At 58.7% G+C, this 23,049-nt stretch overlaps 1 protein-coding gene across 13 annotated transcripts in view; it reads left to right on the forward strand.

Moving 5' to 3' along the window:
- Positions 1-23,049, forward strand: part of GPR161 (G protein-coupled receptor 161) — a 64,956-nt gene that overhangs the window by 32,416 nt on the left and 9,491 nt on the right. For 12 of the 13 annotated variants that reach the window (XR_005783597.1, XR_005783596.1, XR_005783606.1 and 9 more), the window contains 4 exons: positions 7,576-8,300; positions 13,020-13,124; positions 15,401-15,520; positions 17,342-18,275. Coding sequence is in view for 1 of the 13 variants with exons in the window: in XM_040451756.1 (XP_040307690.1) it covers positions 7,576-8,300; positions 13,020-13,124; positions 15,401-15,520; positions 17,342-17,607 (1,216 nt within the window). In the remaining 12 variants the exon portion in view is untranslated. Of the gene's footprint in view, positions 1-7,575; positions 8,301-13,019; positions 13,125-15,400; positions 15,521-17,341; positions 18,665-23,049 lie in introns of those variants that run through there. The other variant, XM_040451756.1, reaches the window with a different exon arrangement.

Below are 23,049 nucleotides of genomic sequence, written 5' to 3' on the forward strand. Positions count from 1 at the left end.
TGTGCCAATACCATGCTGTCTTGATGATGACAGCTTTGTAGTAGAGGCTAAAGTCTGGGATTGTGATGCCTCCTGCTTTGGTCTTCTTCTTCAAAATTACTTTGGCTATTCGGGGCCTTTTGTGGTTCCATACGAATTTTAGGATTGCTTGTTCTAGTTTCGAGAAGAATGCTGGTGCAATTTTGATTGGGATTGCGTTGAATGTGTAGATAGCTTTGGGTAGTATTGACATTTTGACAATATTTATTCTTCCAATCCATGAGCACGGAATGTTTTTCCAACTTTTTATATCGTCTTCAATTTCCTTCCTAAGCTTTCTATAGTTTTCAGCATACAGATCTTTTACATCTTTGGTTAGATTTATTCCTAGGTATTTTATGCTTCTTGGTGCAGTTATGAATGGGATCAGTTTCTTTATTTGTCTTTCTGTTGCTTCATTATTAGTGTATAAGAATGCAACTGATTTCTGTACATTGATTTTGTATCCTGCAACTTTGCTAAATTCATGTATCAGAAGAACATGATTTTTAATGGTTCCATATTATGCCATCCCATGGAGGTAGAATTTATTTTTACAGTCCCTTTGTAGCTTCCTACTTGGAGGAACGTGTGTGTGGTGAAATTGTGGTTTTGGTAAGAAGAAACACACGTTCGCGATTCTTCATGTGTAAAAGGCAGGTTGTTTTCCAGAAGACTGGGTAGACTTTTACTCCAGTAGCTGTTCGTTGGCATCCTATCAAGACTGATTATGTAACAGTAAAAAAAGTAATTGGGGGACGCCTGGGTGGCTCAGTCGGTTGAGCGTCCGACTTCGGCCAGGTCACGATCTCGCGGTCCGTGAATTCGAGCCCCGCGTCAGGCTCTGTGCCGACAGCTCGGAGCCTGGAGCCTGCTTCAGATTCTGTGTCTCCCTCTCTCTCTGCCGCTCCCCGCTCTCTCTGTGTCAAAATAAATAAAACATTAAAAAAAAAAAAGTAATTGAAACTTTGTTGGCAGTGGGGACACATTGGATCTCGCCATTGTTCCAATTTCCATGTTTTTAAAAAATTGTTGATTTTTTAAATGTTTATTTGTGTGAGAGAGAAAAATCTTAAGTAGGCTCTGGGCGGACAGCACAGAGCCTAATTTGGGGCTTGAACTCACCAACCACCGTGAGATCATGCCCTGAGACAAAATCAAGAGTTTTAACGGACTGAGCCACCCCGGCGCCCCCAAATTACTGTTCTTTGAATTTCCTTTCCTGGGCCCTGGGTCCTGTGGGACATGGGGTGAAGGCAAACCGCTAGAGGAGAGCTGAGGATGTTTTTTTTAAGTTTATCTATTTAGAGGGAGAGAGAGCAGGGGAGGGGCAGAGAGAGAGGGAGAGAGAATCATAAGTAGGCTTCATGGTGTCAGTACAGAGCCCAAGGTGGGGCTGGATCTCAGGAACCGTGCGAACCAAGAGCTGAACCCATTGCTTAAGGGGCTGAGCCCCCCTGGGGAACTGGTTTTTAAGTGCCTCTCTTGGAGCCGTCTGTATATGGATGTTTGGGAAATCGTGCCCGCTGGGCGGGGCCAGGTGGGGGAGACTCAGTTGCGTTGCCCAGTTTGGTGCCTTATTCTCTCCCGTGGGGGTGCTGGCCGGATGGCCACGTAGGAACGGCTCTGGGCCTGGTCCTTAGGGCGGCAGGATACCAGCGGGCACAGCACCCAGACCTTGCCCACGTGTTCACACGTAGGCGGCAGAGGCCTGCCAGCGAGGGTGGGTGTGGACACAAAGCATAGGGAACTAGCGCGGCCCCAGTCCTGCCTGGGGTGGCAGGGCCTGGAGGGCTCCCCGGAAGAGGTGCCACTTGAGTAAGTCCTAACCGCGAGTAGGATGGCACAGGCCTGGAAGAGCTGGGAAAGACCCTTCGATGGAAGGAACAGCCTCCAGCAGGTAGTGCGGGGAATGCATGACTAAGATGAACAGATGAGCAGAGGAACTCACAGCGGAGGGGAGGGGAAGGACCATGGAGTAGGCGGTAGTGCTGGGCGGGGCCTCAAGCGGGGAGGAGGAGCCCGGGGCGGGGGGCGGGGGGGGAGGTGTGGGCGTGCATCCTCTGTGGCTGGAGACCCTCACCGGCTGTTGGTGGTGGCTGGAAACACGGTGACACACACGTGTCACATTTACCCGCTGGAGCTTTGATCCACGCGGCCTGACTCCACACCACCCCGTGACAGAGGCTGTCCAGAAGGGACCTGTGCCTCCCCTCGGTGACCGTTACCTCCCCACCAGGAGGTGCAGCCAGGCAGGGTCTTGGCCGGTTCTGGTGATTACAGCCTACCGTCCGCTGTCATCGTGTTTTCAAGTAACTTGGTGGCAGATGCAATTTACTTTTTATTGGTCGTTTATTATTGGTCATGTGGCGTAAAGATACAAATTGACTGGGCCCGTTTACGTGATCTGGCCCTTCTAAGTGACATAATATACTCCTTCTGCCTGCTTCGTTTTAGTACATTAATTTTACTCTATCTTGCTAATTTTGGAGGTCACATGTTTGTCCCAGTCTATTGGAAACCTAAAGATGCAACTCTGTGTGTGTGTGCGTGTGTGTGTGAGAAAGAGAGAGAGAGAGAGACGTGGAGGGGGAGGGAGGGAGGATGAGGGAGAGAGAAAAAACAGCAGTAGGACAGGAGGGAAGAAGAACAGAGAACAGGACTAGAGGAGAGAGCCGGAAACACTCTAAGAAAGTGGAAGGAGTGGGGGGGGCGCCTGGGTGGTTCAGTCAGTTAAGCGTCTGACTTCGGCTCAGGTCATGATCCCGTGGCTTGTGAGTTCGAGCCCTGAGTTGGGCTCTGTGCTGACAGCTCGGAGCCTGGATCCCGCTTCGGATTCTGTGTCTCCCTCTCTCTCTGCCCCTCCCCCACTTGTGCTCTGTCTCTCTCTGTCTCTCAAAAATGAGTAAGTGTTAAAAAAAAAAAAAAAAAGGAAAGTGGAAGCGGAGAACCCGCCGGGGCAGGTGTCGTGACCTCCACTGAAAGGGGTTGCTGCTAATACACAGTCCTCCCAGCAAATCCTTGCAACTGGGGGCTGGCTCCCATTCTGCAGGTGGGCAGAGTGAGGCTTTGTGAACCTGCCCAAGCTCACGTGGCTGGTAGGCAGCTCGTCGGGTTCCGAGGAGGCGAAGGCGGGACTCAGAGGGAGCCACCCATCAAGTCCAGCAAGCGGCTAGTTTGGCCCAGGGTTTCTCAAGCTGGCACTGCTGACGTTCTGGGTTGGGTCACACTTTGTGGGGACGGGGGGCCGTCCTGGGCAGCACCCCTGGCCTCTGCTCACTAGATGCCGGTGGCTCCTCCCCAGTTGTGACCACCCAGAATGTCTCCAGATATCGCCACGCGTCCCCGGGGGGACACGTCGTCCCCAGCAAGAACCCCAGCTAGAGAACTCCGCAAACTAAGTTGGCAGATGAGCCAAAAGAGAACAGACCGCGTAAGAAGAATGGCTGACTGGAGGGAGATTCGGTGGGAATGTCGGTGTCCGAAACCGGCCACGTGGGGAACGTCATGTGACCCGGGGAGAACTGTACCCCGAGTGAGGGTGTGACGTGGTCGCTTAACCCGGCAGCTCATCGGGTTTTTGCGGCACGTGCGGGTGGACGCGGCCCCGGCTCCGAAAACGGGGCTCGGTGAGGGAAAGCGGCTGGCTCTGGGGGACGGGTGGTTACGGTGCAGGGTCACCAGTGCCACCGGGAGAGCGTCCGTCCGTGGTAGCGCACTGTCCCCGAGGTGGCTGGAGTCGACCTCGGCTCCGTCCTGTTTGCGGTGGAGGCGTCTTAGCCACACGGACCGACGTCGCTATCTTAGGGGCCGGTCTTGCAGCAGGACAGCTAAGCGTCGGAGCCCCTGTGTGCGTAATGACTTCTCGGTTACACGAGAGGTCGTGGGAGGCTCTTCTGGGACCTGGGGTCGTGCTTGGGCTCATGCCTGAAAATGAGCTGCTGGGGAAAAGACAGAGCTTCAGAAGCCAGTTAAGAGCACGGAAGGCAAAAGAAGCCCCTCTGTTCGGTCCTCTAATGACGTGCAGGGACACAGGGAGCTGCTGTCGTTCTGTATTTTCCTTTGAACCTGCAGCAGGCCTCAATGAGGCTAAGTTTAAAACATGAGGTTTCAAACCTACAAAATCCGTGTCTTTCCTTGGGCAGATGGGGGATGTCCTGTATCTTGATAGAGCCGTAGATTTGTGCGTTTCATCATATGTAAGTTTTACAAAAAATGAAATGGAGGGTAACTGGGCAGCACCCTGGCCCGTGGCGGCCTCTCTGACTCTGGGAGACTGACCCCTCGGGAGCCGGCCTCCGGCCCCCAGCATCCCGGTGGGACTCGGGGCTCAGCTGGGAGAGGTTATGGTCACATCCCACTGGAATTGCTCGTGGCCGGGACCTTAGTCAGCGGGTGAAACAAATCCCATTTATTATAGAAAAGGAGGAGTCTTGCCATAAAATAATAATAATACCTGGATGTTGAGCAGAGCCAGAAGGATTATGTGTGGAGGACTGCTTATTAATTGTAATTATTTTTACAACCACCAGAACAGGGCTGGTCAAAGGAGCCGGGGGCAGTTAACATCCCCTGGCCCGGCTTTGCTGCGCTGCTGCCCCTGGGGTGTCTTGAGGTCAGAGAGCCTGCACACGGTTTAAAAGGGCAGAGAAAAATAGAAATCTCTGCCTTGTTTCTTTTTAAGAGTGAAGGAAACCTCCTAAGCAGCCCTCAATCCCATCCTAGCAGACCCCCTCACGTTTCGTTGGCTGGGATGGTGCCACACAGGTCAGTGTCTCGGCCATGACTTGGCAAGAGGTAGGAGACCACCAGAATGGCCCGATTCATCTCTCGGGACTCAGAAGGGCCCAGTGTCCCCGTTTAGTCATAGCAGTTGGGAGCAGCACGAACGATCTGGGTTCCCGTTTCCAGGAAGGAAGGGGGAAAGGTCGGTGGACAGGCAGAGACCAAGCTCTGCCCCTGCCATGTGAAGAGGCACGACGCAGGCCTTTCCCTCAGTCTGGCCCCTGAGCTCTTGGGGCCAGGGCTTCTGTGCTTCCCACGTTACAGATGAAGGCCACCCAAGGTCACACAGCTTGTAGATGGGAGAGCTGCCCTCTGGACCCAGGGATCCCAGCTCCAAAGGCATGCTTCTTTCCCTGGGCTGCTCGGACTTTGCAAGGTGCAAACCCAGGTACCAGCGTAAGACACTGATTATTTCATCCCAGGCCACGTGCAATAATAGATAGCCGTGACCCGTCCCAGGGTCCCCGCGAGATCCTCTTTTCAGATCCCACACCCGGGGAGCGTGCAGCCGGACATCAGCAGCTCCTGGCTCACCTCCGGTTAGGAAGGCCCTTCAGGGGCGCCTGGCTGGCTCAGTCGGTGGAGCATGCAACTCTTGATATCAGGGTTGTGAGTTCAAGTCTCATGTGGGGTGTAGAGATTATTTAAAAATCTTTTTTTTTTAATTTTATTTTTTAATGTTTATTTATTTATTTATTTTTTTAAAAATTTTTTTTCCAACGTTTATTTATTTTTGGGACAGAGAGAGACAGAGCATGAACGGGGGAGGGGCAGAGAGAGAGGGAGACACAGAATCGGAAACAGGCTCCAGGCTCTGAGCCATCAGCCCAGAGCCTGACGCGGGGCTCGAACTCAGGGACTGCGAGATCGTGACCTGGCTGAAGTCGGACGCTTAACCGACTGCGCCACCCAGGCGCCCCAATGTTTATTTATTTTTGAGAGAGAGAGAGACAGAGCATGAGCGGGGCAGGGGCAGAGAGAGGGAGACACAGAATCCGAAGCAGGCTCCAGTCTCTGAGCTGAGAACACAGAGCCCGACACGGGGCTCGAACTCATGAACGGTGAGATCATGACCTGAGCTGACGTCGGACACCCAACTGACTTGAGTTACCCAGGTGCCCCCCAATTTTTTTTTTGGCCTATTAAGAATAGAGAAGCAGGGACACCTGGGTGGCTCAGTGGGTTAAGCGTCTGACTTTGGCTCAGGTCATGATCTCATGGTTCGTGGGTTCGAGCCCCGCGTCGGCCTCTGTGCTGACAGCTCGGGGCCTGGATCCTGCTTCGGATTCTGTGTCTCCCTCTCTCTCTGCCCCTCCTGCGCGCGCACTCTCTCTCTCTCAAATATAAATAAACGTTTAAAAAAATTTTTAAAAAAGGGAAAGTCTTTCACAAAGGGTGTCGATGGGGGAAGCCTTCCCTCCAAGAGGGTGGGCAAGCAGCATGTGGCAGTCAGGCCATGGGCCCTGTCCCTGCGCTGCTGGTGCCCCGGGGTGACTCAGGACGGGAGATGTGGGATCCTTGGCCCCGTTCGTTTTCTGCCATCCTGTCTGTACCAGGTGGCATCAGCGTGGCCACCCCTGTCTTTTCCACAGGCTGCCCTCATGGGGAAACCCTAGTATTCATTAAACAGCATTTCCTTTGGATAAAATGTCTGGGTGGGGAGGGTGTGGTTTGCTTTCAACCCCATGATCTAAATCCTCCCTGGCTTCCCCCCCGCCCCCCCCCCCCCCCCGGCGGCTCCGTGCGGTGCTGAGCTCCGTGCAGGTTCCCCACGGGGCGGGTGCTGGCTCACACCTCCCCGCACCCCAGAGCTGCCTTCCTCCTCAGCGACTCCTGGGCCAGTGCCTCCGATCTCTTAAGACCTAGGTGTATGTGCGTCTCCCGCAGGAAGCCTGGGCTGACCCGCCTTCTGGAACAGGTGCCCCGCCAGTGTGAACCTGGAGCCCTCCAGGCCTCCCTCCTCTGCTCAGGGCCGAGGGGTTAAAAATCACCCCTGTTGTGCAGACTCTGGGACAAGACGGTTTGCGAGGAGTCGCTGGCGTGTCACTGGGGGCTGTGGGGCCAGATCGTCTGGGTTTACGTCTTGTTTCTTCCCCTTATCTTGGGCAGGCTGCTTATTCTTCCTCTGCCTTAGTGCCCTCGTCTGGCAAATGAGGGGGATGATAACACCCACCGCGTCAAGCAGTCGTTGGTGAGGATTCCATTTAGCTCTTACACCCCGGACGCATACTCTGCCCACGTGTCTGTCTCTCGCCACGTCTTCTCACTGCCTTTCCTGTACGTAGCACAGGCGTTCAGAAGGCCTTCAGTAAATGTCCATCGATTGAATGAACCCCCTAGTCCGTCAATATTGTTCTGGCTTTTTCATGACCCTCTGGAAACGAATCAATCTCCGGTTGATGTCAGCACCACAGAAGTGATCTGGCTTCATGCACGATCCCTTAGGACTCCTGTAGGTGCCCCGAGATGACCCACAGCCCCGAATATGATTGGGCTCTGGCATCGTGACTCGGAAACAGGACCGCCTGAGCCCTGGGTTCATCCTGGCCTCCAGCTCCTGGCTGATGACGGGTCCTACAAAGCGGGGTAACACGGCAGAGTCTGTGACTTGTCCGGGAAGAGTTGGGAGAAGGGACCGTCTTCGGAGCCCCGTGACTGGGTTGGATGGAGAAATTCAACAAAGCTCCCTACCTCGGAGAGCACGGGGTGCCCGTTCGGGTGCGTTTTCTCTATTTTGACTCCTCTCTCTCGCCCCCTCCGTCCTTTCCCTAGCTACTATGCTGTCCTGTACCCCATGGTGTACCCCATGAAGATCACGGGGAACCGCGCCGTGATGGCGCTCGTCTACATATGGCTTCACTCCCTCATCGGCTGCCTGCCGCCTCTCTTTGGTTGGTCGTCGGTGGAGTTTGACGAGTTCAAGTGGATGTGTGTGGCTGCGTGGCACCGGGAGCCCGGCTATACCGCCTTCTGGCAGATCTGGTGTGCCCTCTTCCCCTTTCTGGTCATGCTGGTGTGCTATGGCTTTATCTTCCGCGTGGCCAGGGTCAAGGCGCGCAAGGTGCACTGTGGCACCGTGGTCATCGTGGAGGAGGACCCCCAGAGGGATGGGAGGAAGAACTCCAGCACCTCCACCTCCTCCTCCGGCAGTAGGAGGAACGCCTTTCAGGGCGTGGTCTATTCGGCCAACCAGTGCAAAGCCCTCATCACCATCCTGGTGGTCGTCGGTGCCTTCATGGTCACCTGGGGCCCCTACATGGTTGTCATCACCTCTGAGGCCCTCTGGGGGAAGAACTACGTCTCCCCGACCCTAGAGACCTGGGCCACGTGGCTGTCCTTTACCAGTGCCATCTGCCACCCCCTGATCTATGGGCTCTGGAACAAGACGGTTCGCAAGGAGCTGCTGGGCATGTGCTTTGGGGATCGGTATTACCGGGAGCCGTTCGTGCAGCGGCAGAGGACTTCCAGGCTCTTCAGCATTTCCAACAGGATCACAGGTAACCTGGGGACTTGCGGGGAGGGGGAGGCCCTCTGCCGTGTTGACGGGTGAGCTCTCAGACCGACGGCGGCCTCGAGGCTCCAAGCACGGTGTGCGTCGGGGGAGGAACGTCCCGGCGCGTCCCCCGTGATTCCCAGGCGGCTTTCGGCAGGGGACACCAGAGTTCAGAAGTCCGTTTTTGGTGTCCCCAGCCACGGCACGCTGGCCTTTCTACAGACAAAAGAACCCAAGCGTTGGACCGGGGTCCCCTCCGCTGTTGGCCAGTCCCTTCGTGTCGGTGTTCTGTAAAGCAGAGTCCACCTTCAGGCACCCCCGCCCCTCCTCGGCTCCTCCTCCCCGATCGTGCTCCTCCTCCCCGATCGTGCTCCTCCTCCCCGATCGTGCTCCTCCTCCCCCGATCGTGCTCCTCCCCCCCATCGCGCTCTTCACCCCCCATCACGCTCCTCCCCCCCATCGCACTCCTCCTCCCTTCCTCAGCTCCTCCTCCCCCATCGCGCTCCTCCTCGGGCCTCTCATGCTGGTCAGCGGTTTCCTCCTGCCGGTGCCAGTAATTCACGTGTGTCGGCGCCAAACCCCAGCCCTCCGCCCTGCCGCCTTGAAATGGCACTGTCCCCTGTGTGTAAAGCTGCTCCATCCGGTAACTGATCTGGGAGCTAACAAGCTTCTGGAGGTGATCCTCTCACCTTTGGTGAGACCCAGAGGACTCGCTCTAGGGAGGGATAGATTTTTTTTTTTTTAGCCCTTTTTATTTGGAAATAATTGTAGACTTGGAGAAGAGCTGGGAAGAGAGGACAGAGACTTCCCACCCACCCCGCTCCTCCTGGCGTTCACATCTGGCCGAATCATAGCAGTTACCAAACCAAGATATTAACATTGGGGCAGTGCTGTTAACTATGCACTGCTTGAGGCAGATTTCCCCCGTGTCCCCAGTCAGGTCCTTTTGCTGGTCCAGGATCCGGATCGCGATCAGGTCATGGCTCCCTTTGTCCTCTTGAAGCTTTGACAAGTCTTTGTTCTTCCCTTGTCTTCTGTGACATTGGCACTTTTTTAGAGTACTGCTAAGGGGGTTTTTAGGATGCCCTTGGTTTGTGTTCAGCTGATGTGTTGTCAGGATTAGAATGAGGTTCTACGTCTTTGGCAGGAATGCCGGGGGTGGGGGGGTGCTGTGGTCTTCTCCGTGATCACATCAGAGGCACATATGTCATTCTGTCTTATTACTGGTTTAGGTTGCCTTGACGTCTCGGTTGATGCCTTGGCTCAGGCTGCTATCACCAAACACCATAGACTAGGGGGCTTAAACCATAGACCTGTATTTCTCACATTTTGGGCGACTGGAAGTCTGAGATCAAGGTGCCACGTGGTTGGAGCCCGGTGAGACCACTCTTCCTAGCTGTCCCCTTGCTGCATCCTCACGTGGATATGGGGAGATGGGACAGGGCAAGGCCTGTGGTCTCTTCTTAGGAGGCCCCCACCCTCATGACCTCATCTGCTCCGGATTACCTCCTGAAGGCCCTACTTCTGGATACCATCATACCGGGGTTAGGGCTTCAGTGTATGAATTTTGGGGGGAACACACTGAGTCCGCACAGTTCAGGAGGCGTCTGCCAGGTTTCTCTGTCGTAAAGTCACTGTTTTTTCCACTGTAATTAAGAAATACACTGGGGGAGAGCCTTCGAGGCCCTGCAAATACCTTGTCTCTCCCTCAGCCTTCACCCACTATTTTTAGCATCCACTGGTGGATCTTGCCTCCAGCGGTTATTACCGTGTTGTTCCGATGGGGAAGTAGCCGGATTTTTAGGGCCATGTTTGAGGGAGATTATCACCCGGATGAGCCGTTGGAAGAGAGATTTGAGGGCGCTTGGATCGACTGGGAAAAGCTAGTTCAGGTTACAGTTCTCTTCTTTTTCTGGGTGACTTTGGGCAGCTCAGACCGCTCGAGAGAAAGGTTCCTGTTCGTGGAATAGAGAGGCCTTCCACCTTCCCTCTCAAGAACGAATTCCCCAGGGTTGTGCGTACTCAGCGGTAGTATTGTTGGGAGATCTTTTCCACGAGGCGGTAAGAAACCAACATCACTGATTTCTTTTGTGGGCTGATGGAGTGTTACTTCTTGAGAGAGGAAGGAAGTCGGGGGCTTTTTCTTCTTCTTTTTCTCCTTTTTTTTTGTAAGTAGGCTCCACGCCCAACATGGTGCTTGAATTCATGACCCTGAGATCAAGAGAGGGAGTTTTCATTCTGAGCAGAGGAGAAGAGCCTTTCCGAACCCCAGTATTGTAACCACCGAAATGCCCATCGCCTGCCCCTGCAAGTCCCTGTTGTCAAGTACGACTTGTGAGCCAGGACTCCATTCACGGTCTGGCTTCATTTCTCCAAGTAACTTACTCAGATTTGGTGAAATCACTCCTCTTTTAGGCAAAAAGTGTATGTTTTGCCCTCCATTGAAGCGAAGAGTGGGGAAAGAGAAAGAGGGAAGAGAATAGAGGAGGAGAGGGTAGCCAGCACCAAAACAAACATCGGATTTGGGCCAGCATTTTCCACGCAGGTCGCCCGTGGTGGTGTCGGCAGAGGCCGTGGGGCCGGGAGAACGCCGGGACGCCCGCTGTGGTTTGGTGGGCAGGTTCGTGGCAGCTGGTGGCCGCCTCCTCGCTGAGGGACGAGCAGTCTCGTGGGAGGCTTTTGGGTTGCAGAGTGTGTGGGCCGATGGGCTCTGTGTACTTGGCCTTCCCCAGCTCCTGAGTGTTGGACGCGGAGCAGAACTCGGCTGCCCTTGCTCCAAGCCCCGCCCGCCCCGGGAATGCCCAACGCCCTTCTGGGCCAAAGAGGGAGGCCCGGCCTCCACCTCTGGGCCTCGGTCCCTCTGGCCGAGCCAGGGAGCGCGGACCCTCCTCTGACACCCCCTGTGGGCCTGGGTTGCATCCGCCCAGACTCCTGAACCCCAATCCGCTTTCCGTCCCTGGAGCCTGTGTTCTGGGCCACCTCCCTCACCTCCGGGAGTGCTGAGCTCGGTGGTAGCAGAGGGAAAGAGGGGGGTAAGACCCCTTCCAAAGGAGCAACAGAGGTCTGGAGGGTCTGTCTTGTTCCTCTCCGTTTGCGGGGCCACCTGGCTGCTGCTCGCTCACAGGCGGTCAGCCCAGCCACGGCGGTCTGGCCCCCGTGACTCCTCACACTGCCGGAGACCAGGGCATGTTCCGGCTTTCACCACAGCCTCAGAGATGGTGTCCAAACCCCACCGCGGCCTCGGCCAGCCCACTTGGCAGTAGACTGTCCCCCACGGGCCCCTCCCTGAGAGACATGGCCACATTCTGAGGTTGGGGCCCTGGACGGGACCAACATGTCTGGAACCTCCTCTGGTGCCCATCTCTACTGCAGCACCCAGCAGGGCCCTCTGCACCAGTGTGGTTCCCGAGTTCGTGAAGGGGTGGTCCTGAGAGAAGCCCCCGCTCCCCCCCCCCCCCCAGTCGTGTCCTCCTTAGCTCCAGGGAAGGCAGGAAAGCGCTTTCTCCATCACCTCGCACCCTCTGAAAACTCAGGACGGAAGTAAAGGTCGGAGCCAGTAAAGATCCGAGCCGTCTCCTGTCTGTAAGGGGACCGTGGGGGTGGGTGGCGGCGGTCTCTTCGGCCTGCTAGGCTGTAGGTGTTCCTCGCGAGGCCAGAGGACTTTGACTTTGTGTGCTGCCTTGTTAATTGCTAAGAGCTCCTTCTCGTGACCTCCGTGGTCTCCGGAGCGTCCGGCTCTTCTGTTCCTGGAGTCGTCATTCTCCCCGTGTTCTAACCCGCGCAGAATTCTTTGTTTTCTTAAGCTCCCTCCACGGTCTCCGCTGAGATCTGTTTCTTTCCCTTCTCCCTCCCGTATTCCTTCTTCTCCTTCTCTCAAGCTGGGGCCTCTCCTGGAGTGTCCAGTGACGAGGCCCTGGGCTCGGGTGGAGGCCCCGCATCGGGAGCAGGAGGCGCTCGGCCCCCCGGGGAGGGTCCTCCCTCTCCTGCTGAGCGAGCTGAGGGGCGGGGGTCCCACTGTTAGCTCCGCAGCCTGGCATCGCGTTCTCGCTTTCTCCGGTGATGCCTCGGCCCGTCCCGGGCCTGCTCCTCTCGCCGTCCTGCCGGCGAGGCGTCCGGGTTGGGCGGAGCCGGAGGAGGGGACCCGCCCCTGCCCAGAGACACTTTCCCTCCGGCCCCACCTGCCGCGGGGGCTCCTGGCCTCCGGTTCCTCAGCTTCCGGGCCCAGTGCGAGAACCGGCCTCCCCCCAGGCCTCCCCCGCCGCCGGCCTCCGCTCCCTGGGTCCGGCCCGCGGTCCTCGTCGGCACCTTCCCGTTGGCGGGCACTCTCTCCCGCTTGGCGCTTCACGCCTCCGGAACGCAGATTCCCCTCTGCCGCTCGGACCTCAGGAGGTCGCGGCGCGTCCGCGTTGCGCGTTTAACCGGAAGATGGTCTCCCAAGACCGCTGCCTCGCGCTCTCCCTGCCACCCGCCTTGTCGGGGTGTGTCGTTGTTGGGAGAGCTTCCTCTTTGGGGGAGCCACGCCCCCGGGGCAGGAACGAGGGGCAGAGGGGGAGAGGGCGGCCGGGGGCTCCCCGTCTTGCGGTGGGTTGACGGCGCGGCTTGCGAGTGACAGAGGGGACAGGAGAGCAGGAGGGGGGGCCGGTGGGGACCGCTGGAGTGGGAGGGACGGGGCCTGCCCCGGCGGGACCTGGACCGTGCTGACGGCGCCGACTCTGCCTTCCAGACCTGGGCCTGTCCCCACACCTCACGGCGCTCATGGCAGGCGGACAGCCCCTGGGGAACAGCAGCAGCACCGGGGACACCGGCTTCAGCTGCTCCCAGGACTCAGGTAAGCCTCCCACGCGTCACACGCCCCGGGGCCCGCTTAGGAGCCGGCGGGAGGGACCTCCCCACGCAGGTGCCTTTCTGGTTGCGGCTTTGAGCTCGCCAGCGTCTCCGGGCCTCGGTTTCCGCCCGTATCAAACTGGGATTTCCCTTCCTCTTCTCTCTGCCACATGGGGTTGTTGTGAGATCCAAACGAAGCGAACCCCTCTGAGAAGCTGAAGTGCCGCGTGCCCGTGAGTTGTTACCCTGAGTGTGACACCCTCGGCCGCCACGGGCTCTGGGGTCCAGCCGCCTGGTGTTCAGTGTCTCGTTGGCCTTTTCTGAGCTGTGCCATCTGGGGCAAGTTGCTTAATCTCTGAGCCTTGGAGCGCCCCGGCTGTGAACTGGGGGTAGCTGGCCCCCATCACGGCAGCTCCCCTGAGGCCACATCCCTGGCTCACCACCCTGGCCTGCTTTGTGCCCTGCCTTTGAGAAACTCGGTCTCCCCGAAGGGACACGTCCCCGGCACAGATGCTCCCCGTCCCCCGTGGCTGTCCCCAGGGGACCCTGCGGGCCGAGCTCCTCCTTCAGGAAGTCCGCCTAGCATGCCGCTGGGCACCTCACCAGGCCCTGGTGAGAGGCAGCGGGCAGAGGCGTCTGCTCCCTGTCCTGGGGCCTGTGCCCACGAGCTGGGCCGTAGGGAGTGGGGCTGAGCTGGAATGAGGCGCAGGGAGCTGGGCAGTGGGGGGGGGTTGCTCCATCCCCGCTGCCCGGAGCTTGTGAAAACTCCTCTCTGCCTTGACCTGAGTCTCCCCCCGCCTCAGCCTGGGACCTCGACGCTGGGGTGGGCCGTGGGCAGGGACCGAGACCAGGCCTTCTGGCGCGGACAGTTTTCGCTGGAGGCAGAATATTCTCTGAGAATGTTCTTTCACCCGTCAGCCAGTGGGTTGAACCACCGTCACACCGTCTCCTCTTGCCCTGCGTCCCTCGTGTGATTTGAAGGAAGGGAAGGTCTGTGGGTCACTCCCCAGGCTCTTTGCCCGTTCGCAGACGACCAGCAGGGATCCGGAGGCAGTGTGAGATCCATTCATTCAACAAATGTTTACGTGCCCAGCCCTCGCTCTGGCCAGACTCTGTACTAGGTTCCAGAGATCCAGTGGTGAGCTGTACTCCTGGAACTTTCTGCGGACCTGGGAGGACGGCCCGTCATCCCACGTGCTTTCAGTAATTCTGCTATTAAAGATTATAACTGTGAGGGCAGCTTTGGAAGGGAGAATTAGAGCAGCTTCTCGGAGAGTGACGTTGAACCCCGAAGAGCAAGGAGGTGGCCAGGCAGAAGGCATAGGCGTCATAGCCGGAGAAGGGGCATGGCCTGGGCCGTCACACGGACCCGGGCGTGTGTGACTTCCAGCCCCGCCGTTTATCGGCTGTAGTCGTGCCTCCCCGATTAGCTCCTGCCGTGTGCCGAGCGCTGTGCCGCATCTTTCCACGCCTCAGCTCACGGTCCTCAGCCAGGCCGTGAGGTGGACCCAACTACCATCCCCGCGTCGCAGCCTTGAGGACGCTGAGGGATTCGGCCACCTGCCCGAGATGCTAGGTCCGCGTGGAGCGCAAACTGGTGCTCTGACTCCCCAGGGCATGATCTTTCTGGAGGCCAGGCGGTGACGCCTCTGCGGCTTGCTCTGAAACAGCAGGAGGACCCCGGGGCTGCCCTGTCTCCCTTGTTTCCCCAGCACTGAGGCCTTGAAGGATTGAAAGCTGGGGACCGGGATGGAACGAGGCTGGGGGACGGTGTCAGGCCAGGGTCCCGGCTCAGCCCAGCCCTCTCTAGTATGACCCCCTGCCTCCCTGCCTTTGTTTCCCCGCTCTTTTAGGGGGTATATTTTTCAATTCTTTTTTGATCCTCAAAGAACTCTACCTTTTCCGGTTTGAAATGTTGATTTAGCACAACATATTTTAACAGTGACGGGAATTCAGACTGTAAGAAGGATCCTCAGACCACAGAGCTCCGAGGGCCCTGCCCCGCACCGAGCCCTGCCCCCGCCCCTCCCTCTCAGGCCCGGCCGACTTCACAGTGTGTGTGGGGGGGGGCGGGCAGCCCCACGGGCCCGCTGCAGACTCCCCGGGATGACACCATGCACACGGTGTCCCTCGGGCACCTGCACATGCTGTGGGGCCATGGTCGCACCTGTTGGTGGGATTGAATATGTGGGGACGAGGAGGCGAGAGAGGTAGAGAAGGAGGCGGCGAGGAGGACCTCGCACCCCTGGTTCCGTGTGCACAATCCACCCTTGGTTTCAGGGACAGATGTGATGCTGCTCGAGGACTACACGTCGGATGACAACCCTCCCTCCCACTGTACTTGCCCCCCCAAGAGGAGGAGCTCGGTGACATTTGAGGATGAAGTGGAACAGATGAAAGGTTGGTCTGTGGCTCACTGCTTTGGGACAGCCCGGGGCGGGGCGGGTGGGGGGCAGCAGAGGGAAAGGATCCGGGGAAGATTCCTTGGCTCAGCCCCGCTCGCACCCCCAGCGTTCCAGGGCTCCCCGCTGCGCCGGCCACCGTGACCGCTCCCGACCCTGCCGGCCTCACTTGTCCCCAGGCCTCCCCTTGTTGGGGCATGCGGCCCCCGGGCTGGGAAGGTGGGGCTGTCGGACTCTAGATAGATGCGCACGCGCACGCACAGCCCCCATCCTGATTCCCGTCTCCTCCCTCGGGAAGCCGCCGGACTGGAGAAAACTTTCTGAGCCCTCCACAGTCTGTCCCCTTTGCGGACGCGGTGTGGGGATAAATCTGAACTTGCCCTCTCTGAGCCTCCGCTTCCTCACGGGGAAAATGGAAGCAGTGGCCCCACGAGTGCTCCCCCCCCCCCCCCCCCCGAGCAGAGGCTGTCGCCTCGACCATCTGTCATCTCTGGAGTCGATGAGGGCGCATGAGCCCGTGAGGGGAGTGGGCTCCCGCATTCCGTCTCCCGCGTGTCCTTGTCGCCTCCGGGACGTAGGGTCTGGTTTCCCATCCGGACAAGCGTGTTAGAAGAGCGACAGGGGACCATCCAGACCGCCCACGACGTAAGACCCTGTCGTCTGGATCCCCGCACGCGAGGGCGGCCGTCAGAACCACTGGGTGGGATGTGGGAGAGTCGGGGTCGGGACCGCGGACTGTGGCCGTCGACATGGGTCCCGTCAGAGCTTTAGGATCGTAGGAATCCCACCTCTTCTCCTGCCCCCCTCCCTGACTCCTGCCCGACTGGGGCGGTCGCAGAGCTCAGGAGGCAGATGGGCCACTCTGCCGGCAGAGTAGACTCAGGAACAGAGGACGGCCCGCAGCCTCATGGGCTCTGTGATATATTAGCCCGGAACCAAAGCATGAAGGACTCCCCCCACCCTCCCCCCCCAGACCGCCCCGCCCACGGGGGCCAGTCTGGCCCCTTCAGACCCACTTAGTGGGGATGGCGGTTCTGAGGGCCCGTCTGCCGGCAGGGAGGAACAGGGCCGCCCTCGGGTCGCGAGTGAGAGGGGCAGGGAGAGGCGATGTGTGCCCCCCCACTCTCCGCTCCATTCTTGTGTCCGGCTGCAGACTCCCTGAGGCGGGGTGACGGCTGGATGTCGCCTCCTCTCCGGAAGAGCATGAGGGGTAGGAGACGCACCGTCGGGAAAGCTGTCAGTGAGGGCAGTGGTGATGAGCGGCGCTGGGCGTGACGTCGCAGACTCCCCTCTCTCTGTTTCTAGTTGTCGGGGGTCCTGATCCCGGGTGGGGCGTGCGGACCTCTGTGTTCCTTCCGACCCGAAGGCTCGGGGGGGGGGGGTCTGAGCCTGTGTGGCCGGGAGAGAGCCCACGCTCAGGATCATGGAAGTTTGTAGCGTAGACGTTGTGTGGTCCTCGGGAGCTGGAACACCAGAGAACTCGTTCAGAGATGGAGAATTTTGAACACCCTCACCCGGGAGTATTTATCAAGCCTTTCTCACGGGCCAGACCCGAACATCTCAGGAGGACCTGTTCACCGACCGCAGAAACCTCCTGGAGGGGGGCGCCGGGGCCTTCTCGCTACAGATGGGGAAGCGTCGGTTGGGATACTTCCAGGCGTCCCCTGCTAGTAAATGGGGAGTCGAGGATTTCGGCCCCGGGGAATCTGACCGCAAAAGCCATGCCCTCAACCCCCTCGGTGGTGAGGCGTCAGCCGGAATATTCCCGCTAGCCCTCGGTCCCAGCCCTCCGCTGACAGTGTCTCTGCTTCTCCCTCAGATGCTGCCAGGAACCCTATTTTGCACGTGAAAGCCGAAGTGCACGAGTCCCTGGACAGTTACGCAGCCAGCTTGGCCAGAGTCATCGAGGCCGAAGCCAAAATCAACCTGTTCGGGGAGGAGGCTTTGCCAGGGGTCCTGGCGGCCGCGCGGACCGTCCCGGGGGCCGGCTTCGGGGGCCGCCGAGGCAGCAGGACTCCGGCGAGTCAGAGGCTGCAGCTGCAGAGCATCGAAGAAGGGAACGTTTTGGCTGCGGAACAGAGATGAGAGCCCGGGGTGGACCGTCTGTCCCGCGGGGTCGCCCGGGGACAGAACACCTGAGGTGTGGCCAGCAGGAAACACCGAACGGCGTGTCTCGTGAGGCCGCGCGTGGGCTCCTTGGAGGTCCCGGCGTTGGGACCAGCGGCGTCTGAGGCACGAAGGAAAGCGGGCGGAGGTGTGGCCAGGACTTTCCAGGAGGTGGGGCGTAGAAGGGACTAGAGACCGGGGCTGGGAAGGAGACCACCAGGTGGCTGACTCCCTCTTCGTGACCCGGGCGCCCGGCAGGGATCTCAGACGGTGAGCCCTTCCCAGCGCGCTTCGGGGGACAGCACGTCCTAACCACGCGAGACCAGCCCCCGGCGTCTGCGTGGTTGATGCGGCCCCCGTGGGACTAGGGTTCTGCACTGAATGGTCCCCAGAGGAGACCCTGGAGCAGGGCCGGTCAGATGGGAGTTCCCACACTTCCATCCCGGTTGTGACCTTGCAGCCCGCATGGAGCCACCTGCTGGTGCCAGTAGGGACGATCCACAGGCCACCCCCCTCCGCCCCGGGGCTGAAGCAGCAGGCCTGAGGCTGCTGTTGCTGAGAATGGGGGCCGTTCTGCCTGCCTCTCTATTGACTGACTCTTTCAAAAGAAGGGAAAAACCACTGTCAAAGCCACGAGGAAGGAGCAGGTGCCAGATGTTTCATTTCCAGAATTTAAAACAAAAATGCGTTCGGTTAGGACAGGCCATGCTCCTCCCAAGCAGGAATGGGGCTGTGGTGCCCCGCACGGCGGGGACACAGAGACACCGTAGTCACACAGGACAGCCTCCTCTGACAGGCTGTGGTGGCCCCGCGACCAGTCAGAATTGCAGCTTCCAGCTGCACAGGGACAGTCCCCCCCCCCCCCCCCATGCAACGGCTGCTGGTCCCCTGGCCCCAGGGCGTGAGGCAGGATGGAGTGCAGACGTCGCGGCACCTGTGCTCCTGGCCCAGCTCCGCTGCTGCTACCATCTGGGACTTCCTGTCGCCCCTCGAAGCCGTCCATCCGGAAAGTGGGAAAAGGGGGCCGGAAGTGGGATTTGAATGGTCTCCAAGGTCATTTCCAGCTGTGATCTTTGACGTTCTCTATCTGTAGGTTAGAGATGGGGGCGGTGGAGGGGGGGAAGTGGACCCTCCCATGGGTGCAGGCACATCTTTCCAGATGGTTTCTGATGGGTGCATGAAGCCCTGCGGGGCGGGCGCGGTGTGTGGGCTCATCAGACCTGTTTCGAGCAGGGTCCTGAGCGACCACCCAGGTGTAGGCTCGGAGGAAGAGGTGGAAGGGGAGCGTCAGGAATGTGATTCGTCTGGTTACAGCGCGCCCACCTCCCCCTTCGATCTGGGACATTCGTTGACGTGTGGGCTTGCGGTAGTGCTGTGGTGACTTGGGAAGCCGTCGAACCGCCTGGGTCATCAGCCGAGCACCAGACTTTCCTCGCTCTGGCAATTCTAGGCGGGCCGCAGGGGGCAGATTCGCGGAGATCCAGCCGCCCCAGGAAGCACACTCCGTTGTGGTGTTTTCTTCCGGGCCTAGCCAGCTCCTGGTGACGCATCGTCCTTTGGCTGCGTGGTCCCCGGCGTGCAAGTTCCTAAAGCCTTCTCCCGAGGTGAGGGCTCGCTGCCTTCCTGGTGACCGAGCCCATCGGCAGTGCTCCGGGTCAGCAGGGTGCCGGGCACTGGTCTAAGTTCTGGATGGGGTGGGAAGGAGCAGGTGGCTTTTCCAGAGGAGCGGAGGGCACATACGCCTGTGGGATCTGCCCAGACGTGCAGGTCACACGGACTCTGCTCCTGCTACTGGGCGTCATTCCTGAATCTTAGGGCCTCTTACGTTTTCTCTGTGTCTTTTTTCCCACGCTTGTCTAGTAAGGGGACCATGTTCCCGAGAAACCAGTGTGCACGGAGATGACCTTTAATCTCTAGGCCGGAATAACCTGGGATGGCTTGCTCACGAGGCCATTTTGAGAGCAGCATGCCGGCTTGGAACCCAGGGGTTGAAAAGCGCTTCCCCTGGGCTGCGCTCGGCTGGGCTCGGCTGGGCTCTAAGGGAGGAGTCTTGGGACCCCAAGTCCCCGCTGGCGGATCCCAGACTGGCTGCGATTTGCTAGGGTTTCACCTGCGCCTGGCTTTACAGGGTCTGTTTCCCTTTTTTCTGTTGACGCTCCTAGGCACCGCGTACCTACTGTGTGCAAAGCACCAGGCTGGCCTCTGGGCGGTGCCTTTAAAGTGTCTTCCTTCACTCGTTATAATACAGGGAGGGACTCGGGTGATACCGAAGATAATGGCAAAGTCAAGTACTTATTCGTTCACCGGAGGGAGGTGGATATTTCCGGGTAGGGCAGCTGGGGATGGCTCCGTGAGGTAGGTGACGACCTCAGAGGACGCGTGGCAGCTAGACCCGTATTTTGCATATTCGGGGATCCAGATCTGCTTGGATCCAGCCTGAGTGAGAGCCAGAGCCGGTGAGGAAAGAGGTGGGTGAGGAGAGGAAGAGTCCACAATTTGCACACGTCTGGAGTTTCCGAGAGGCGTTTTGGAGGACACCGGTTCTCGGTGCAGAAGGTCAAAACCCCAGCTGCCCCCACTCCCCCCGGGCCTGTCGGCGTCATACTGCTGTGTGGTGGCAGCTTGAGACCTTCCTAGGGGACCATAGGGACAGTGGCAGGGTGGACATTTGGGCACACAGTTGCTTAAAAACCTCACTCCCATGTCTTCCCGTTTAAGGCTGTTGTCCATCTCTGCCGCTTTCATCGAGATTGTCATTTGACTGGGTCCCTGCGCTGTGCTGGGGACGCCAGGTCTGGGGGCTCTGGTGGCGCACGCTACAGGGCACACCTAGGGCCAGAGGCACGGAGCTCAGGCGCTTGGGGCCCTGGCCACCAGGTGGCAGCAGCGTGGCTGTGATGCCGCCCGCAGTTCTAGAAAACCCGAAGGGCAAAGCTGAAGGCTCGTCTGCTTCCAGCAGAGCCAGTGCTCAGAACGCTTCGTCCCCTGCCGCCCTCGGCCTTCAAGGCCCCCTGCTTCCCCGGTAGACCCTCCCGGGGCGGATCCTGCTTCTGCTCCGCTGTGTAGGTTACCCGACGTTACCGGTCGTGCAGGGGAGGTGGGCTCGCGGCTGTAAGACCAGGGCCCCCGGCGCTTGTTTTCCGTCCTCATGCCCGGGGCTGCCAAGTAGTCTGCATGGACCTGCGCCACCCGCGAGACTGACTCTGCATTCGTATCGGCCGTGGCCTTCGGGTGGGGCCGAAGAGGGAGGAGACGTGCTTTGATACGGGGAGATCTTGTAAGTCCGCTCGCACTTCACCCGCGAGCACGTGTCCATCCTGACGGCGTGGCCCTGAGATGCTTGCGCCTTCGAGCTCCGTCTCCAGACGGACCGCAGGGCGTGCTCGTGATGGTGGTCGGCCTTGAGCCTGGCTGCCTCCCTTCCGAGGCCCCGGGAGGGGGACGTGGCTGCCGAAGGGTGAGGCGGGGCACCGGCGCGTAGCCGGTGGGTGACACGCGTGGGCACGGCCCGTCCCCCTCGAGCTGCTGCGCCGGCGCTGCGGAGGCGCCCGGCTGAGGTTCTGGTGTGTGCCGGGTCCTGGGGGCCGAGCCCCCGCTGCCGCTCGCGAGCGGGCGTTCTTAGGCCCTTCGGTCTCTTTCCACGTCGCAGTTGTGATATTTCTCTGGGGGGACGCGGATTCCAGGTGGGTCCCCTCCCAGGTGACGGTGTGGATTGAAGCGCCCTGCACGGGACCGGGCGTGGCTGGTGCCGAGCCCTACGGTGACTTCCCAGTGACCGTGGGTGGGTGCGTTAGGCCGGTTTTACAGGGGCTTCTCCGGGACAGGAAGTGAGAATCTTGGCAACTGTGATCCTAGGCGGGAGGTGCTGGGGGCTGCTGCTGTGGGAATCATGTTGCGTACATAGCACAGGAGGGTCTTCTGGGAAGAGACACACGGTGAGGAAGGGGAAGGCAATGGACAGGAGGGAGGAGAGAGAGGCAGGTAGCATCTGGAACTCGAGTCTGAAAGGAGCAAAGTGAGCTTTTCTGTTGTAGAGTCCCGAACCACGGCACAAGCTCAGCCTTGACCTCCCTTACAGCTTGAGTCGTGACCTGGGTGCTAAGGACAGCTCTGTCTTGCAGTGACAGTGACTGCTTGGCCATGGGTCTTGGGCTCACAGGATCTTTGGTCCTCTAAGTCCCTGATGGGAGAGGTGGCCCAGGGACAGGAGTCCGTGCTACTATGCACGGCGGATCCAGGACCCCAGGGGAATCCCGTGGGAGACAGAAGGGACCTCACCCTGAAGTAAAGGACAGTGGCTGTCGTATGTGACTACAAGAGGGGACAGTCTGACCCCCCCTTCTGGGTTGGGGAGAGGGAACACAGAATCCAGGGAGCCCTAGGGAAGCCTAGGAATTGTCCGAGGTCCCAGAGTGCATTAAGCCAGAGTCTGGGTCAAACGCCAGGTCTTGGCCATGTCGCTGAGCGAAGGAGCCAGCTTTGCAGCTGGAGGAGGTTCGGGGGCCCCCCCCCCCCCCCCCCGCCCCCCCGCCGCCCGAAAGTAAAAGTCCTCGTTATCAGACTAGGCCAGCTGCCCTTAGAAGGTAGAAACCATTGTAAACCGAGGAGCTTGGGAGCCTGGAATACTGGCTTGCCAGACCTAAAAAAACCTGCGACCCAAGGAAAGTGGGTTCCTTCGAAAGATTTCAAAGCACAAACTCAAGTCTGCATAAGGTTACCAAGAGCACAGTTTTGCTTAATGATATTTCTAGAACATAATATGCAAAGCTGCGTTCATTTCCCTCAGAATTTTCGTGAATAGTGTTAATAGCTTAGGAATTCGAAGACATTTCTGTTTTTCCTTTTCACACCACCATTCTGAAACATCCCAAGTCCCGGGCAAGTGGCCACTCCCGATGAAGACAGCCCCGCGCAGGATGGGCAGCCTGGGCCTGCGTGGCCACAGAGTGTGGTGGAAAGAGCGGGTTTGCCTGGAAACAGGTCTGTCCCTCTGTGATGTGTGTGTGTTCTAGGAGGCGGAGCTGCGCCGTGTTCTGATAACGGACCCCCGGATGCAAAACTTGTTAAAAACCTTCAGAACAAAACAAAAACAAAGCTAGTCCTGAAATAAATTGCACTTGAAGTTTTGGGATGATTTTTTTTTTTTTTAAGGTAAGAAAAACGTTTAGGGTTCTTATATAAATCACAGTATTTATGAACAAGTAAAAGTAGATTTAGAGTAGCTTTGTTTACCCAGTTGGTTAAATATCCGTTTCGGTACGTGTCTGTGGAGACCGTGGATCTGTACTTGGACTTCTGGGGCCGGGGACTTTCTGAGAGCCTCCACCGTTACCTACTGTGTGCAGCCACACCCCTGTCCGCAGCCTCCCTCCCCGGGGGCTCACGAGAGGAAGGAGACCGCACAGGAAGGGGCCGACTGCC

Source organism: Herpailurus yagouaroundi, unplaced genomic scaffold, assembly GCF_014898765.1.
Source record: "Herpailurus yagouaroundi ecotype Mexico unplaced genomic scaffold, PumYag 205, whole genome shotgun sequence".
NCBI lineage: Eukaryota > Metazoa > Chordata > Mammalia > Carnivora > Felidae > Herpailurus > Herpailurus yagouaroundi.